The sequence below is a fragment of the Erpetoichthys calabaricus genome, chromosome 9 (assembly GCF_900747795.2).
Source record: "Erpetoichthys calabaricus chromosome 9, fErpCal1.3, whole genome shotgun sequence".
Lineage (NCBI taxonomy): Eukaryota > Metazoa > Chordata > Cladistia > Polypteriformes > Polypteridae > Erpetoichthys > Erpetoichthys calabaricus.
The window spans coordinates 4,786,466-4,805,403 of NC_041402.2; the positions used below are offsets into that span (position 1 = coordinate 4,786,466).

Here is an 18,938-nt window from a genome sequence, read left to right on the forward strand (position 1 = left end):
TATATAAATAAATGTTGTTGTTAAGGATCTAAAAAAGTAGTACAACAGAAATGCACTCTAAAAGATGTCAATGGACCACTGAAATTCCGGCTCTCTGCATCAAATATGTACTGCAGGAAGGGGGCGGTGCTTCTGTGATGACATCAGGGTGGCCCCGCCTCTCGAGGTTCCTCCCACACATCACAAGCACCACAGAGGAACAACACAAAATACAAAGAAACTAAACACAACATTAATAAACTTTAGATAAATTAATGAATACATACATATAAAAATATTATATTAGAAATAACAAAAATGACAAAAAGAAGTAAAAAGAAGCAAATTCTGGCTGAAACACAACAACATGCAACCTCTGTACAGTCAGTCAGTCAATCAGTCATTGTTCAACACAATATATCCTAACTTCAGGGTCATGGGGGTCTGCTGGAGCCAATCCCAGCCAACACGGGGCACAAGGCAGGAACAAACCCCGGGCAGGGTGCCAGCCAACCACAGGGCACACACACACACACACACACCAGAGACAATGTAGGATCGCCAATGCACCTAACCTGCATGTCTTTGGACTGTGGGAGGAAACCCCACGCAGACACAGGGAGAACATGTAAACTCCATGCAGGGAGGACCCGGGAAGAGAACCTCAGGTCTCCTAACTGTGACACAGCAGTGCTACCCACTGCGCCACCGTGCCGCCCAACCTCTGTACATAGACTCTTAAATTATAATTATATGTGGTTGTTTTATTAGGGTTAGGGTGAATTTCCCCTTGGGATTAATAAAGTATCTCTGTCTGTCTGTCTGTCTGTCTGTCTGTCTGTCTATCTATCTATCTATCTATCTATCTAAACAGATATGCTAATGTTTGTGAAGCACCATCTGTTGGAATGAAAAATGCAATGCATTTAATTACTTAAAATACTGTGATGCACTATCTGTTGAAATTAAAAATGTATCTATTATATAGTGCCTTTCCTATCTATCTATCTATCTATCTATCTATCTATCTATCTATCTATCTATCTATCTATCTATCTATCTATCTATCTATCTATTTAAATAACGGACAGTAAAGCTTAGCACATAAACAAAAGAAGTAGATTTGGGGTCTAATACGACACTCACCTGGGGGCCGCTGTCTCCAGACTCACCCTTTTGTCCTGGCACACCCGGAGGACCCTGTGAACACACAGACAGGCAAAGAATGAGCAATCCCACCGTAACAAAATGCAGCTTCAGCTGCTTCGTTCTCTTAAAATTAAGAGTTCAGGTTCTTTGACACCATCCTGGCAACCATACTCAAGCCAGATTTGGTCCTTACATCTCAATCAGGCAGGCAGTGTGGCACGGTGGTTAAGCTTTTATTACTTCGTACCCTGAGGTTGAGGGTTCAGATCCTACCAGTGACACTGTGTGACCCTGAGCAAGTCACTTTACCTGTCTGTGCTCCAATTGGAAAAAGAACATAAATGGAACCAATTCAAGTCAAAGTCAAAGCAAACTTTATTGTCATCTCAACCTTATACAAGTATACAGACAGATGAAATTGCGATGCTCAGGGTCCACCGTGTAACAACATGACGCGCAAATAATAAATTAAAAATAGAATTAAAATTTATATTTAAAATTAAAACACAAACAAGACAAGACATTGTGCAAAGACAAGATTGATGCAATGTATGGTATTATGCAATCTAGATACATAAATAAAGTCAATAAATAGTGTAACAAAGGCGCTATATTGCGCCCGACCCGACACAGACTGGACACAGGAGGCACCGTGTCCCCCAAGCACAAACACACCAAAGCACTCCTCTCTGGCACCACCACCACCACTCCTCACACACGAAACTTGTTCTTAACTGTATTGTACTTCTTAGGTTTAACACAAGGTGGAGCTACTGACTCGATCAAGGCAGCGTCTTCACCAACAAGCGCATCCAAAGGACAATGTTGCTACGGGTGACCAAACATGGCAGAACCAAAGAAACGCGCAATAGCAAGTGAGTGTAGAAAATGTCAGACGCGGTGGGAAAATGAATATTTCTTCCTAGAAGTCAAAGGCAAGTTTCTTGTGTCATTTTTAGGGATTTATTAAAAAGTGTATAGTGACTTTTGGGACACCCTGTACTTCTTATGAAAAAGAGAAACAGTGGACTCGTCTCTATCAGCACAGGACAGAAGTCATTAAGAAGGCTAAGAGAATGTTAGATTATATAGCGCCCTGATATGTGGGGTACAAGCCAAAGGTGGGTATGCTTAAACTGTACAACACACCTCAGTGAGACCTCACCCGGATAATCATCATGTGCAGTTCTGGTCATTGAGCTACAAAAACAGACAAAGCAGCACGAGAGAAAACCCAGAGAAGAGCAACTTGGCTAATTCCAGGACTGCAGGGTGTGACTGATGAAGAAAGATTAAAGGATTTGAACCCTTTCAGTTTAAACATATGGAGGTTAAAAGGGGACATGAATGAAGTCTTAAAGTTAGGAAAGGCATTAGTGTAGTGCAGGGGTGAATCGATAATCAGGGCGTACCGGGTGCACAGCTAGGGGCCCATGATGACAAGTGGCCTTTTGTCCAATTCTGATCCCCGTTGATGAAATGACGAGAACCCGCAGGTCAAAATGACCAAGCAATCAAGTCCCACGGTGTAATCAAGGAATGTCGTGCTGCATGAAACGACCCAGCGTCCGCGAGCTGCAATGTTAAAGGTATGGTTAACTGTTTTATTAGAGGTGTGGGGGGTTTGGGCTAAATCTGGCCAAGGAGCAGTGCAACCAGGGCTGAACCTTTAAAATAAGTTCAACAACAGTGCGGAAGCACAGTCGGAAACTTGTTAAGAGTAAATTCTGCACAAATGCTAGAAGGTTTTTTATTTCACAAAGAACCAAAGACACAAGGAATAAACTGACATTTGTGATCAGGAACTCAAATATGACATACAAGCCAACTCGGCAGTTAAGGGTAGCTTTATTCAGCCTACAATAATCTGTGAGCTGAAGACAAAATTATCATTTCTTGATTAACAGAAAGTGATCCATGTATTTACATCTTCTCCTTTAGATCACTGCACATCTGTGTCTGCTATGGCGAGATGATTAAATGGCACAAGAAAAGAAGTCACATCTCTCTGGATTTAGCATTAAACACTTTATCAGTGACCAGGTTGTTTTAGAGTTCATTTTAAAATACTACTTCAATATTTTAAAGCTTTAAATGGCTTGGTGCCACCTTATATTGTTGACCTGCCCCCCCCACAACCAACACTGGATCTTTAAGATCATCATGACCACAATTAAAACTGAAGGGGGTTTGTGACTTCATAATCGCTGCCAAGTGGCAACCCCTTAATGTTAGACCTGCCATTACCATTTATAAATGTGGAGACAAAAAATACATCTTTAACCAGCAGAGTCGGTCGACATGCACATAGATAGATAGATAGATAGATAGATAGATAGATAGATAGATAGATAGATAGATAGATAGATAGATAGATAGATAGATAGATAGATAGATAGATAGATAGATAGATAGATAGATAGATAGATAGATGTGAAAGGCACTCTATGATAGATAGATAGATAGATAGATAGATAGATAGATAGATAGATAGATAGATAGATAGATAGATAGATAGATAGATAGATAGATAGGAAAGGCACTATATGATTGATAGATAGATAGATAAGGCACTATATGATTGATAGAGAGATAGGAAAGGCATGATATGATAGATAGATAGATAGATAGATAGATAGGAAAGGCACTATATGATTGATAGATAGATAGATAAGGCACTATATGATTGATAGATAGATAGGAAAGGCATGATATGATAGATAGATAGATAGATAGGAAAGGCACTATATGATAGATAGATAGATAGATAGATAGATAGATAGATAGATAGATAGATAGATAGATAGATAGATAGATAGATAGATAGATAGATAGATAGATAAGGCACTATATGATAGATAGATAGGAAAGGCACTATATGATTGATAGATAGAAAGATAGACAGATAAGGCACTATATGATAGATAGATAGGAAAGGCACTATATGATAGATAGATAGATAGATAGATAGATAGATAGATAGATAGATAGATAGATAGATAGATAGATAGATAGATAGATAGATAGATAGATAGATAGATAGATAGATAGATAGATAGATAGGAAAGGCATGATATGATAGATAGATAGATAGATAGATAGATAGGAAAGGCACTATATGATTGATAGAGAGAAAGATAGATAGATAAGGCACTATATGATAGATAGATAGATAGATAGATAGATAGATAGATAGATAGATAGATAGATAGATAGATAGATAGATAGATAGATAGATAGATAAGGCACTATATGATAGATAGATAGGAAAGGCACTATATGATAGATAGATAGGAAAGGCACTATATGATAGATAGATAGATAGATAGATAGATAGATAGATAGATAGATAGATAGATAGATAGATAGATAGATAGATAGATAGATAGATAAGGCACTATATGATAGATAGATATGAAAGGCACTATATAATAGATAGATAGATAGATAGATAGGAAAGGCATGATATGATAGATAGATAGATAGGAAAGGCACTATATGATTGATAGAGAGAAAGATAGATAGATAAGGCACTATATGATAGATAGATAGATAGATAGATAGATAGATAGATAGATAGATAGATAGATAGATAGATAGATAAAGGCACTATATGATAGATAGATAGGAAAGGCACTATATGATAGATAGATAGATAGATAGATAGATAGATAGATAGATAGATAGATAGATAGATAGATAGATAGATAGATAGATAGATAGATAGATAGATAGGAAAGGCACTATATGATTGATAGATAGGAAAGGCACTATATGATAGATAGATAGATAGATAGATAGATAGATAGATAGATAGATAGATAGATAGATAGATAGATAGATAGATAGATAGATAGATAGATAGATAGATAAAGGCACTATATGATAGATAGATAGATAGATAGATAGATAGATAGATAGATAGATAGATAGATAGATAGATAGATAGATAGATAGATAGGAAAGGCACTATATGATAGATAGATAGATAGATAGATAGATAGATAGATAGATAGATAGATAGATAGATAGATAGATAGATAGACAGATAATTAAATTTTTAAAATGGCCTTTATTGTGAACACAAGAGAAAGTCTTAACAATATACACAGTCAAATGACAAAATCCCAATTATCTGAATAAACCAAAAGCCATATATCGGACCACCGCTACTCCCCCTTCACACTCCTCCTGCTCCACACAATAATGAGAACATGTTGTTGATGGTGATATAAAGAAGTAAGTAAGTACATACCAGAGGTCCTGGCCTTCCAGTAAGACCCATTGGGCCTGTTGGGCCTCTCATGGCGAGCTGTGATAAAGAAAGTCAAAGAGCAGATTTGTTAAGAAATCACAAGCTTTAAATGGCTGTCAGCCCCGTCCACATTCAGGCCCGTTAGTCTCAGTAGCCCGTGTGTTACGTACTCTGGCTTGCTGCATGATGGCTTGCATTTGGGCTTCCTGTGCAGACACGGCAGGTCCTTTTTGTCCAGCATCTCCTCCAGCACTGAAGCGGAACTGCAGAAATGAAAGGACATGGTTTATTTCTATCAGAGTCGAAACAGAAGCACTTCACAATGAATTGGTTCTCATAGAGTAAACAGATCAGTCCACAGGCCTCCATTTTTATCGTTATAATGATTCAGTATTTCTCTGGAACTGTAATTTGTCAGCAAAGTGCCACCATGATCTGCTCTCCATCATGGACCGAAGCAGGTAACAATTTGAGTATGAGACCCTCCATTGGGTGCGTCTTTAAATGAGAATGTGAACTCTGATTAGTCAGAGACCCTCCACTAATGCCATTTGTTTCATCGCTGCTGTCTGTTGAGCCACCACTTGAGCCCATTTGAGCTTCGATATTGTAAAGTGCTTTTAAAAAGCGTAGTTTTAATATCGTCTATTAGTGCTATAACGTCACTGTTATAAAAATAAACAAAAGCAAGACAACTAACTCTTTAACAGACAAATTCTCTGACTTTTAAATAAATCGAGTCACTAAGTCCCCCAGTGCATTTGAATGCTAGGCCCTGCTGACATTTTTTAACTTGTTGCGACATTTCTTTTGCGATCCCCCCATTGCTCTTTGTATATTTTCATCCTCTTTGGTCACACAATGCCACTGTAGACCCTCACACTTTCATCCTCCTTATCTTTTCCACACTTCCCAAACCTGAACAACCGCAAATGTTGATTATCCTGTAGTAAGTAGACAACTAATTTTATTAAGCAGAAGAAGAACCTGTTTGGGGGGATTCAGTTTGAGAGGGCAACTAGATGGACCCCTAAAGGGGGAGTGTGGTGTGGACGTGACTATGCCCTGTGAAGGAATGGCACCTTGGCTTTTGTCTTTGGGATTTTAGAGTAAACTTTGAAGCTTGAAAAGATGTCAAAGCCAAAGAAGGACTTTAATTAAAATAAACAGGTGATGTAAAGTTTAGTAAGCTACTGCAACTCACAAATGTACATTCATTGTATCTAAAATTGAATTATTTGTCTTTGAAGTGCAAAAACAATACCACTTTATAAACTTTCAGAGCCACTTTGTGGTAATTAAAACCTTTGCATTCCCAAAAACAAAAAGGAACGCATGGATGAATGAGAAAAGTCTGAATCTAGTAGAGGAAAACCACTGAGGCCGCCGACATTTCCGTTCTTGTGTTGCAAGCCTTTAGAAATCCTGATAGAATTCGCTGCAAAGGGACATTCACTGGAGGAACATCTGCTAACATCCTGAACATGAGGCATATAAATTATTCTAAAAGTTTCAGGCTTTATTGTGCTGTTCTTAAATATGTTTACTGTGGGAAAGAAGGCAAATTGGGAAAAGGGAAAATAAAAAACAAAAATTGGACTGTGCCATCAGCCAGGTCTGCTTTGTCAGTCAGTCAGTCAGTCATTTTCATAACACGGGGGTCTGCTGGAGAAAATCCCAACCAACGCAGGAAACAAACCCCGGGCAGGGTGCCAGCCCACCACAGGGCACACACAAACACACACCAAACACACACTAGGATCGCCAATGCACCTAACCTGCATGTCTTTGGACTGTGGGAGGAAATCCACGCAGGTACGGGGAGAACATTCAAACCTGGGGAGGACCCAGGAAGTGAACCAGGGTCTCCTAGTGCTACCACTGCACCATCGTGCTGCCCGCTTGTTATTTCCATCCATCCATTATCCAACCAGCTATATCCTAACTACAGGGTCACGGGGGTCTGCTGTAGCCAATCCCAGCCAACACAGGGGGCAAGGCAGGAAACAAACACCGGGCAGGGTGCCAGCCCACCACAGGGCACACACAAACACACACCTAGCATGCACTAGGGACAATTTAGGATCACCAATCCACCTAACCTGCATGTCTTTGGACTGTGGGAGGAAACCCACACAGACACGGGGAGAACATGCAAACTCCACACAGGGAGGACCCGGGAAGCGAACCGGGGTTTCCTGGTGCAGGCCAGGGGGTTTGGCGAGCAAAGCAAGCAGGGGGCAAACCCCCTAGTAGAATATATTATGCATCTACCAAGCAAAATGTGAGTTCTAAAGTGAAGTGCTTTCTACAGTTTTAAAGAAAATATCTCACCCTCTTTGGCGCTTTACAATGGAGGCTATGGGGCATGGAGGAAAAGCTGAAAAACGTATCAAATATGTCTATTTTTTAAGTTAAGGCAGTTGATTGATTGAGTGTTGATGCGCACCTCCCATGTTAGTGGCAAGAGAAGGGATCTGGATATGCTCATTTAACCGCATATTTATATTTATATATGATTAATAAAGTATCTATCTATCTATATGATATTTATATTTATATATATACCACATACAGCAACACAGGAGCGCCGCAGGGGACTGTACTTTCTCCGGTCCTGTTCAGCCAACATACATCAGACTTCCAATACAACTCGGAGTCCTGCCACGTGCAAAACTTCACTGACGACACTGCTATCGTGGGCTGTATCAGGAGTGGGCAGGAGGAGGAGTATAGGAACCTAATCAAGAACTTTGTTAAATGGTGCGACTCAAACCACCTACACCTGAACACCAGCAAAACCAAGGAGCTGGTGGTGGATTTTAGGAGACCCAGGCCACTCCTTGACCCCATGATCATCAGAGGTGACTGTGTGCAGATGGTGCAGACCTATAAATACCTGGAAGTGAAGCTGGATGATAAATTGGACTGGACTGTCAATACTGATGCTCTGTGTAAGAGAGGACAGAGCCGACTATACATCCTTAGAAGGCTGGCGTCCTTCAACATCTGCAATAAGATGCTGCAGATGTTCTATCAGACGGTTGTGGTGAGCGCCCTCTTCTACGCGGTGGTGTGCTGGAGAGGCAGCATAAAGAAGAAGGACAAACTGGTGAGGAAGGCAGGCTCTATTGTAGGCACGGAGCTGGACAGTTTGACTTCTGTGGCAGAGCGACGGGCGCTGAGCAGACTCCTGTCAATCATGGAGAATCCACTGCATCCACTGAACAGGATCATCTCCAGACAGAGGAGCAGCTTCAGTGACAGACTGCTGTCACCGTCCTGCTCCGCTGACAGACTGAGGAGATCGTTCCTCCGCCAAACTATGTGACTCTTCAATTTCACTGGGGGGGGGTAAACGTTAACATTATACAAAGTTACTGTCTGTTATGCCTGCATTGTTATCACTCTTTAATTTAATATTGTTTATTATCAGTATGCTGCTGCTGGAGTATGGGAATTTCACATTGGGATTAGTAAAGTATCTATCTATCTATCTATCTATCTATCTATCTATCTATCTATCTATCTATCTATCTATCTATCTATCTATCTATTATATTGTGACTTTTGTATCTATCTATCTATCTATCTATTATATAGTGACTTTTGCATCTATCTATCTATCTATCTATCTATTATATAGTGACTTTTGTATCTATCTATCTATCTATCTATTATATTATATAGTGACTTTTGCATCTATCTATCTATTATATTGTATAGTGACTTTTGTGACCTCACCATGGTCACAATTCATATCCTCTACTATTCTCACATACTTCTCTGCCACTCCCGACTTCCTCATACAATACCACAACTCCTCTCAGTCACCCTGTCATATTCTTTCTTCAGGTCCACAAAGACACAATGCAACTCTTTCTGGCCTTCTCTAAACTTCTCCATCAACACCCTCAGAGCAAACATCTCATCTGTGGTGCTCTTTCTTGGCATGAAACCATCCTGATGCTCACTAATCATCACCTCTCTACTTAACTGAACTTCCACTACTCTGTCCCATAACTTCATGCTGTGGCTCATCAGCTTTATGCCCCTGTAGTTACTGCAGTCCTGCACATCCCCTTTATTCTTTATTATTGGCACCAGGACACTTCTTCTCCACTCCTCGGTCATCCTCTCACTTTCAAACTGCTTTTACAATTTTGCCAATCAATACTCGACCGTCTCAGCTTGACAAACAGACGTTCGTATTTGGTTCAGTTTTTAAGCTTTTCCTCTGGCCCCATGGACTGCATAGAATGCAAAGTGCCAACGCAGGCAAGATATATTTTTTTAATTCATAAAGTAGAACGCAATTAACTGTAGAATGCACTTTTACGTGGCAAATGCATACACAAAATAACTTTAGACTTGACAAATAGATCCAAAGCCTTTACCACGACGTCACACTGCCTGTTTTTGACTTCACTGTGTATGTTTGGGTAATTATGGACTAAAATGTGGCCTGAAAGTACGCGATGATTCAGTTGGCAGCGCCATCAGAGCTGGTTCCTGCTTTATGCTAATTACCGCTGCAGCCCTCAGGCGGATAAAGAAGGTTCAGGAAATGGATGGACGGCTGGACTTCATCACGACTTTTCTTTAAAGGCCTGCGTTTGACTTCATCAGACTGAAAGGCCTCCACAGATGTCTTTAATTTTTCAACTCGCCATTTCCACTTTTCGGCGTGACTGTATTTTCTTTGTATTTTTCTTTTTGTTATTTTAATTTGGATAGGCAGCTAAAACACCATAGGTTTCAAAATGTAACAATATGCCAAGGTTTACATTGGCACCTCTCTCATCCCTTACCAGTAAGCTAAAATTCTCTGGCTGCTTCTCCCAGGCGGCAGAGGGCTTCTCTTTTCTTTTCTGTATCCGCACTGAATACGTTCTTCAGGAATGCCCAGTAAACAGGAAGTCAAGGGGTTTATGTTTATGACCACCGTCTGAATGCCACATGCTCTGTCTGAGAGTCTGAGACGTGCTACCAGGGCTCTAATACGTCTGGCACTCAAGGACATGCTTTCCATGAAAACACTCCACATCTCTATAAAAATGGCTGAATGGAGCCGAGAAAGTTAAGACTTGAAGTCACTAGGCTGGCATAAAAAGCCTGGCACATTACAGGGCATATTAATGTTGTACATAGCGCACTGGGTGAACAGGGAGAAAAGAATGGCGCAGGGCTATGTAAGAGTTCATTCAGCAAGGCCCAAAGAGAGACGGTGGCAGAAAGAGCACCACCAGTGGGCAGCATGCCATCTTATTGTAATGGATGCTCTGGAAAGGCAAAAGACGCAGTCACCAGAGTGAGAAAAGCGCAGACAGGATGGTTACACGTGCTGATGTGTGAAACAATCCAGTTTCATTTTACGTGTGGTTTTATAAAATTGATGCTAAAATTCATTTTTCATATAAACATGAGCCTCGCTAACAAAGAGCTTTTTTGTATTGTTAAATAACAAAATGACTTAAATTTAAAGGGTCTCGAGTTGACCCACTTGAAGGGTTACATATTCATAGCCCCTACAACTCTGTGAAAGGTGAGGCCGGGCATTTCAAGCAGAGAGGATATGGCGGCGTTGAGGTGCACTATCATTCTCAAAGAAATCTCGACATATAGCGCCTTTGGAAAAGTATTCAGGCGCCTTCACTTTTCTCACATTTTGTTATGTTGAAGCCTTGTGCTAAAATCACTTTAATTCATTTTTTCACTCATCAAGCAACACTAAATACCCCTGGAATGACAAAGCCGAAACAGGATATTAGGAAGTTTTGCAAATTTATTAAATAAAAATTAAAATAAATGAAATATCCCATATACACAAGCATTAAGACCTGCTGCTTTGGCTCAGGTCCATCCCACTCTATGGATCATCAAGTCAAGTCAAGTTGGGGAGCAGGCACTGGTACAGAGTGTTGCCGCACCCACTACATGACGAACCAACTCGGGATCCCAGTTAGCAACCCCCCAATCCATCCCTACAGAAATGACCCTCTATCTGCCACAGCCAGGTGTTACGTGGGCGACCCCTTGGCCTGGTCCAGACACTTGGGTCCCCAACAATGACAATCTTACGAGCTGGATCACCCTCGAGTAAACGCACCACATGGCCGTAGTGCTGTAACTGACGCTCCCTCACAATGCAGGTCATGTGCCTCATTCGGGACTCCATGAGCAACACAATGTCAAACCAACGGTACCCAAGGAGAGACACATAGGAAGGAGTCCTGTCTTCATCTCAGGTCACTGGATAGCATCCACATCTCATAACCATATAGTAAGACAAGGAAGCACCAGGACTCTAAAGACTTGGACCTTCATCCTTTTCCAGAGATATCATGAGTGCCACACACCCCTTTCCAGCGACCTCATGACCCCCCATGCTCTCCCAATCCATCTACTGACTTCATAGGAAGAGTCACCAGAGTAACATGAATGTCACTGCTAAGATAAGTAAACCTCTCAATGACGAGGTCGACATTATCTCCGCTCCCTCACAATGCAGGTCATGTGCCTCATTCGGGACTCCATGAGCAACACAAAGTCAAACCAATGGTACCCAAGGGTTTTCCCGGAGAGACACATAGGAAGGAGTCCAGTCTTCATCTCAGGTCACTGGATAGCATCCACATCTCACAACCATATAGTAAGACAGGAAGCACCAGGACTCTAAAGACTTGGACCTTCATCCTTTTCCAGAGATATCATGAGTGCCACACACCCCTTTCCAGCGACCTCATGAACACCCATACTCTCCCAATCCATCTACAGACTTCACAGGAAGAGTCACCAGAGTCACATGAATGTCACTGCCGAGGTCAGTAAACCTGTCAATCACGAGGTCGACACTCTCTCCACAGACAGACACACTGCTGATGGCCATGCCCAAGAGGTCATTAAAGGCCTGGATCTTTGGTTTTTATCAGGACCCTCACAAGCCCAGACACTCAGACCCCTCACTCAGTCTCTCAAGCGTCCCGATCAGAGCCTCCATTGACTTCGCGAAGATCACAGCATCGTCAGCAAAGTCAAGATCTGTGAATCTTTCTTCACCAACAGCTGCCACACAGCCGCTGGACCCCACGACCCTGACCAACACCCAGTCCATACAATTATTGAACAGAGTAGAAGCAGAACACACCACTGATGGACTCCAGAATCAACTGGGAAGAACACAGAAGTTCTGCCTCCACTCTGTAAAGCACTCACAGTAGCAGTGTACGGGCCAGCCATGATATCCAGCAACCTCGAGAGGATCCTCAGGATGTCCCACAGGGCAGCTCGATCAACTGAGTTGAACGCTTTACAAAAATCGACAAAGGCTGCAAAGAAACTCTGACGATATTCTCGTTTGCGCTCCATGAGAACCCTCAGTGCCAGGATGCGGTCGATGGTCGACTTCTTAGGCTGCTCCGGTCACTGGTAGGTGAGCAAGTGATCACGGATCCTATTGAGGACGACCTTAGTGAGGACCTTACCCGGCACCGAGAGCAGTGTTATCCCCCTGTAGTTGCTGCAATCCAGGCGATCCCCCTTCCCTTTCCAGATAGGGACGATAAGTCCCGTTTTCCAGTCAGTTGAGATGATGCCAGTCTCCCAAATGGAAGCAAAGATTGCTTGCAATGCCAGGAGGACAGCCTTACCAAAAGCCCAGAGAAGTTCACCCCGCATACCACAGATCCCTGCAGTCTTTCCTCCCCTCAGCTGGTTCACCAGCTGTGCCATCTCAGTGAGACTGGGGGGGTTCACAGCTAACTGGAGGATCAGCCTCAAGGACCATGGACCAGAGATATCCAACGTTCTAGCTGGAGGATCATCGTTGAGATGTTCAAAGTCCACCTATGGTCCGTTCAATTGGCTGGACATACATTTGTCTATAGAAGACCCCACAGTCAAGCAAAAACCAAACCATGAAGTCAGAATAATTGCCAGGACCGGAATATCAAGGCTCAGATCTGGGCAGGGCTGTGGCATTCCAAGATTCCCAAGAGCACAGTGGCCTCCATAATTCTTTAATGAAAGAAGTTTGGAACAACCACAGTCTTCCTAGAGTTGGCTACCCAGCCAAAGTGAGCAAGTGTTTGATGGGATCCTTGATAAGAGAGGTGACTAAGACCCTGATGGTCATTCTGGCGGTGTATCAGAGAACCTGTGAGGAGATGGGAGAGCCGCCACTGTAACACTCCAATGATTTGCGCTTTATGGCAAATTGGCCAGATGACACATGGAAGCCCACATGGAGTTGGCAAAAAGGCACCTAAAGGACTCTGAAGCTGTGAGAAACAAGATTCTCTGGTCTGATGAAACCCAAGATTAGTGTCATGTGTGCAGGAAACCAGGCAGTGCTCACTACCTGCACCTTACCATTCTGATGGTGAAGCAGGCTGGTGACAGCATCAGGGACTGGAGGACTAGACAGGTTCAAAGGGAAAGCGGAATGAACCAAAGTGCCGAGATATTCGAAATGAAAACCTGCTCAGACTGGGCCCTGGACATCAGACTGGGCTGAAGGTCCAACTTCCAGCAGGACACAAGCAAAGACAACACACAGGAGAGGCTTAGGAACAATTCTGAGAATGTTCATGTTGGAGCCCAGACTTGAATCCAATTGAAAACCCACTCTACAGACGTGAAGTTAGCCATCTACTGATGGTCTCCATCCAACCTGACAGAGCTGCTTTAGAGAACCTGGAGAGAAGAATGGCAGAAAATCCCCAAATCCAGGTGTGTGAAGCTTATGGGCTGCTGAGTGTTGCTTGATGGGAGCAAAAACTGAATGTTGGTGAATTTGTAAAAAGGCTGCAACATCACAAAATGTGTAGGAAAGTGAAAGTGCCAACGTACACTCTGAAGGCACTGGCAGCCAGGGGTCTGGCATGGTGCTGGTGGTAGTAGGGGTGGATGGCCTGGCAGGGGGCTACTTGTCTTTCAAAGTAATTTGGGATTTAAAAGAACTTTGCTATGCTAGTCCTGGGCTTGATCCTCATGCCAGGCTGCTTTCTTCAGCACAGCATGCCACCTCTGGCACTGCTTTTGGGAGTGACAGATTTTTTGAGTGAAGTGGTAAGCATCTGACATTTAAAAAGAAGTTGAGAAGATTAAGAATAAGACATCCGGCTAACTACAGTGCAACCACAAAAGTCAAGTAAAATGAAAAAGTAACTAGAAGACATACAGGCAGCATGAGGACAGTCCCTGGGGGTCCTGCCAATCCATCTGCTCCTGGAAGACCCGGTCTGCCTGGTGGGCCCTGGTAAATAAAAAAAAAAAAAAAAAAAAAAAAAAAAAAAAAAAAAAAGCAAACTTAATATGGGGGTCCGTTATCAAAACCACCTAAATCCGAAATAAGGGGCAGTGTGAGACAAAGAAAGAAAGAAAGAAGTGAATGTAGGGAAGAGAAAATGGAGCACAAAAAGAAAGAAAGAAAGAAAGAAAGAAAGAAAGAAAGAAAGAAAGAAAGAAAGAAAGAAAGAAAGAAAGAAAGAAAGAAGTGAATGCAGGGAAGTGAAAATGGAGCAGAAAAAGAAAGAAAGAAAGAAAGGCACATATTTATTACACTAGAATTCTTTTGATATAGTGCCTTTCAAAAAATAGTTGGATAAAAGAAGGGACAATGACACATATTTACTACACTAAATGTATTCATATATAGTGCCATTCAAGAAAGCAGGAAAAGATGGCACATATTTACTATACTCAGATAATTTATATAAGATGTCTTTCAAGAAAGAACGACAGGATGTCAGGAGGGAAAATGACACATATTTACTATTCTAAAATTATTTTTATATAGTTCCTTACAAGAATACTTAAATTACATGAGTGCATTTCAAGAAAGACATAAAAGGGCACTTATAAACTACACTAGAAATAATAGTCCATTTGAGAAAGAAAATAAAAGTCCACACATTCACTATGTTAAAATTATATAAAATTATATAAAGAAAGAAAGAAAGAAAGAAAGAAAGAAAGAAAGAAAGAAAGAAAGAAAGAAAGAAAGAAAGAAAGAAAGAAAGAGAATGTAGGGAAGAGAAAATGGAGCAAAGAAAGAAAGAAAGAAAGAAAGAAAGAAAGAAAGAAAGAAAGAAAGAAAGAAGTGAATGTAGGGAAGAGAAAATGGAGCAGAAAAAGAAAGAAAAAGAAAGAAAGGCACATACAGTATTTATTACACTAGAATTCTTTCGGTATAGTGCATTTTAAAAAATAGTTGGATAGAAGAAGGGACAATGACACATATTTACTACACTAAATGTATTCATATAGAGTGCCAGTCAAGAAAGCAGGAAAAGATGGCACATATTTACTAGAGTAACCTTTTATTACATATTGTGCCTTTAAAGTCACAGGTTTACTACATTTAAATTACATGTAGTGCCTTTCAAGAAAGATAGACAGAAAGAAAGGAAATGGAGCATATTTATTAGAGTAAAATTATTTATATAGAGTGCCTTTTAAGAAAGTAAGAAATGAAGAAAGGGTATCTATTTGTTGCCATTAAATTATTCACATATATCACCTTTTATAAGACAGGAAAAAGAAATGGCATTTACTATACTATATATATATATATATATAAGATTTAAAAAACTAAGAAAGAAAGAAATGGCACACATGAATTGACTACACTTCAGTTATATATATATATATATAGTGCCTTTTAAGAAGTAAAAAAGAGAGACTAAGCTTTTACAAGATCACTTACTCTGTCACCCGGATCTCCAGGAATACCCGCAGAGCCTGTTGGACCCATGGGGCCTGGCAGACCCTGTAAAACAAAAGGAGAAAGAAACAAATGAGACCCATAGTTTCAAACCAAACCCGTGTGCCCAGCATGAATGCCTCCCAAGATCTCCTGTGCACTTTGCCTTCCCTGCTCACAAAAGCCTGAATTCTGGCGCCACCTTCAGTTCTGTTGGGGTCCCACTGGGCCAGATAAACGTGGGTGTAAATGTCATGTCTAAAACTGTACTTTTGAAAGTTCACTACTCCCTTTATGAAGGACTTTCTCCAGTAGTCAAGCGGGGAGTCCAATTGCCCACCACCCACCTGGGGGCTGGCAGGGGCAGTTTTTTTGAGGTCACATGATGTTTTTTCCCACCTTTCCCTTCTGCCACATGGGACATTTTACACAGCAGCAATATTTTAATATTGTTGAATGACTCATCATGTATGTAGCACTTGAGTGTTCTCGCTTTGCGTGTGTGGAGTTTGAGTCCCCCCCACACCCCCAAATACAGGCTGGTTAGGCCCGTGACCCTGATGTTTGTGTATGGGTGCTGTAATGGACCGGTGGCCTGTCCAGGGTTGATTCCTGACACGGTTTCTATGCCAATCACTTCAAGTGTGACGTTTGCCCATTTTCTCTCACTGTTTTTTTGTTTAACCCTAAAGACATGTATGTTAGGCACACTGCCAACTATAAGCAGGTCGGGTGCCACTATGTGTGCTTGTGTACAAGCGTATCTTCTGACAGACTGGCGTCCTGTCCAGGGTCAGTTACTGCCTTATGCCCACAGGAGTAGGACAGGTTTTGCTCTCCACATTAGAAGATGAGAGTTTACAAAACAAATAAATGAAGGGATTATTGACGGACACCATAGGATTACAATGCCAGGGTCCTGACACAATTTCTACACCAATTTTTGTCCGTTTTTCCTTACGGGATATCTGAGGGTATTGCAGTTTCATCCTAATAACATGCAGGTTAGGCACACTGCCAGCTATAAGTGTGCAAGTGTGTGTGTGTGTCCTCTAATAGATTGGCATCCCAGCACGGATTGTTCCCTTCCTTATGCCAAGGGGACTGGGATATGTTTTGTGACTCCATATTAAAATAGGAGAGTTTGAAAAACAAATAAATGAAGGAATGATTGAGGGGCAGCATGTGGTTACAATGCCAGGGCCCTGACACAATTTCTATGCCAGTCATCCCAAGTGTGGAGTTTTCCCGTTCTCCCTCACCGTTTTTCTCCGAGTATTACAGTTTCACTCGAAAGGCATACAGTTTAGGCACACTGGTAGCTAAAAGTAGGTCGGGTGCCACCATGTGTGTGGGCATGTGCATGCAAGTGTGTTTTCTGAAGGACTGGCACCCCGTTCCAGGGTTGGTTGCTGCCTTATGCTTAAGCGAGTGGGATAGGTTTTGACATCCCTATATTAGAATAGGAGAGTTTCAAAAACAAATAAGTGAATGAATGACTGATGGAAAGTATGATTGCTATGCCAGGGCCTTGACACTATTTGTGTGCCAGTCACTTTGTGTATGAAGTATGCCCATTTTCCCTCACTGGTTTTCCGAGGGTATTAGAGTTTCGCCCCCGAAGACATTCAGATTAGGCACACTGGCAGCTATAAGCAGACCCAGCGTCAGTGTAAGTGTGTGGGTCCTCTGATAGACTGGAGTCCCAGTCAGGGTCTGTTCCTGCCTTATGCCAAGGGGATTGGGGATAGCGCTGCTGCCTCGCAGTAAGGTGGGTTCACTTCCCGGGTCCTCCCTGCATGGAGTTTGCATGTTCTCACCATGTCTGCGTGGGTTTCCACCCCACAGTCCAAAGACATGCAGGTTAGGTGCATTGGTGATCCTAAATTGTGCTTGGTGTGTGTGCCCTGCGGTGGGTTGGCGCCCTGCCCAGGATTGGTTCCTGCCTTGCACCATGTGTTGGCTGGGATTGGCTCCAGCAGACCCCCGTAACCCTATGTTCGGATTCAGTGGGTTGGAAAATGTATGGATGGATGGACTTCCTCAACTTTGTGTGGCACGGTGGCGCAATGGTAACGCTGCTGCCTCACAGTATGGAGACCTGGGTTCGCTTCCCGGGTCCGCCCTGCGTGGAGTTTGCATGTTCTCCCCGTGTCTGCGTGGGTTTCCTCCCACAGTCCAAAGACATGCAGGTTAGGTGCATTGGAGGTCCTAAATTGTCCCTAGTGTGTGCTGGGTGTGTGTGTGTGTGTGCCCTGTGGTGGGCTGGCATCCTGCCCAGGGTTGGTTTCCTGGCTTGTGCCCTATGTTGGCTGAGATTGGCTCCAGCAGACCCCTGTGACCCTGCGTTACGATATAGCAGGTTGGATAATGAATGACTGACGAATAGCATGGTGTTATTACGTCAGGGACCTGAAACAATTTCTATGCCAGTCACTCCAAGTATGAAGTTTTTTCATTTTCCCTCAATGGTTTCCTCCAGGTGTTAACTGTTTCATCCCAAAGGCATACAGGTTAGGCACACTGGCATCTATAAGCAGACCCAGCGTCAGTGTTAAGTGTGTGGGTCATCTAATAGGCTGGTGTCCCATTCAGGGTCTGTTCCTGCTTTATGCCAAGGGGCGTGGGGATAGGCTTGGACTCCATATATCAGAATAACAGAGTTTGGAAAATGAATGAGTAAATAAATTAATGAATAACTGAAGGTTGGCACGGTGGCGCAATAATAGTGCTGCTGCCTCGCAGTGAGGAGACTTTGGTTCACTTCCTGGGTCCGCCCTGCATGGAGTTTGCATGTTCTCCCCGTGTCTGTGTGGGTCTCCTCCCACAGTCCAAAGACATGCAGGTTAG

At 42.3% G+C, this 18,938-nt stretch overlaps 1 protein-coding gene across 3 annotated transcripts in view; it reads right to left on the reverse strand.

The window, feature by feature from the left end:
* Positions 1-18,938, reverse strand: part of LOC114643693 (collagen alpha-1(V) chain-like) — a 519,467-nt gene that overhangs the window by 223,242 nt on the left and 277,287 nt on the right. For all 3 annotated transcript variants that reach the window (XM_051931584.1, XM_051931585.1, XM_051931583.1), the window contains 5 exons: positions 16,092-16,154; positions 14,565-14,639; positions 5,554-5,646; positions 5,384-5,440; positions 1,126-1,179 (listed from right to left, as the gene is read on the reverse strand). In XM_051931584.1, coding sequence (XP_051787544.1) covers positions 1,126-1,179; positions 5,384-5,440; positions 5,554-5,646; positions 14,565-14,639; positions 16,092-16,154 — 342 coding nt within the window. The remainder of the gene's footprint in view (positions 1-1,125; positions 1,180-5,383; positions 5,441-5,553; positions 5,647-14,564; positions 14,640-16,091; positions 16,155-18,938) is intronic.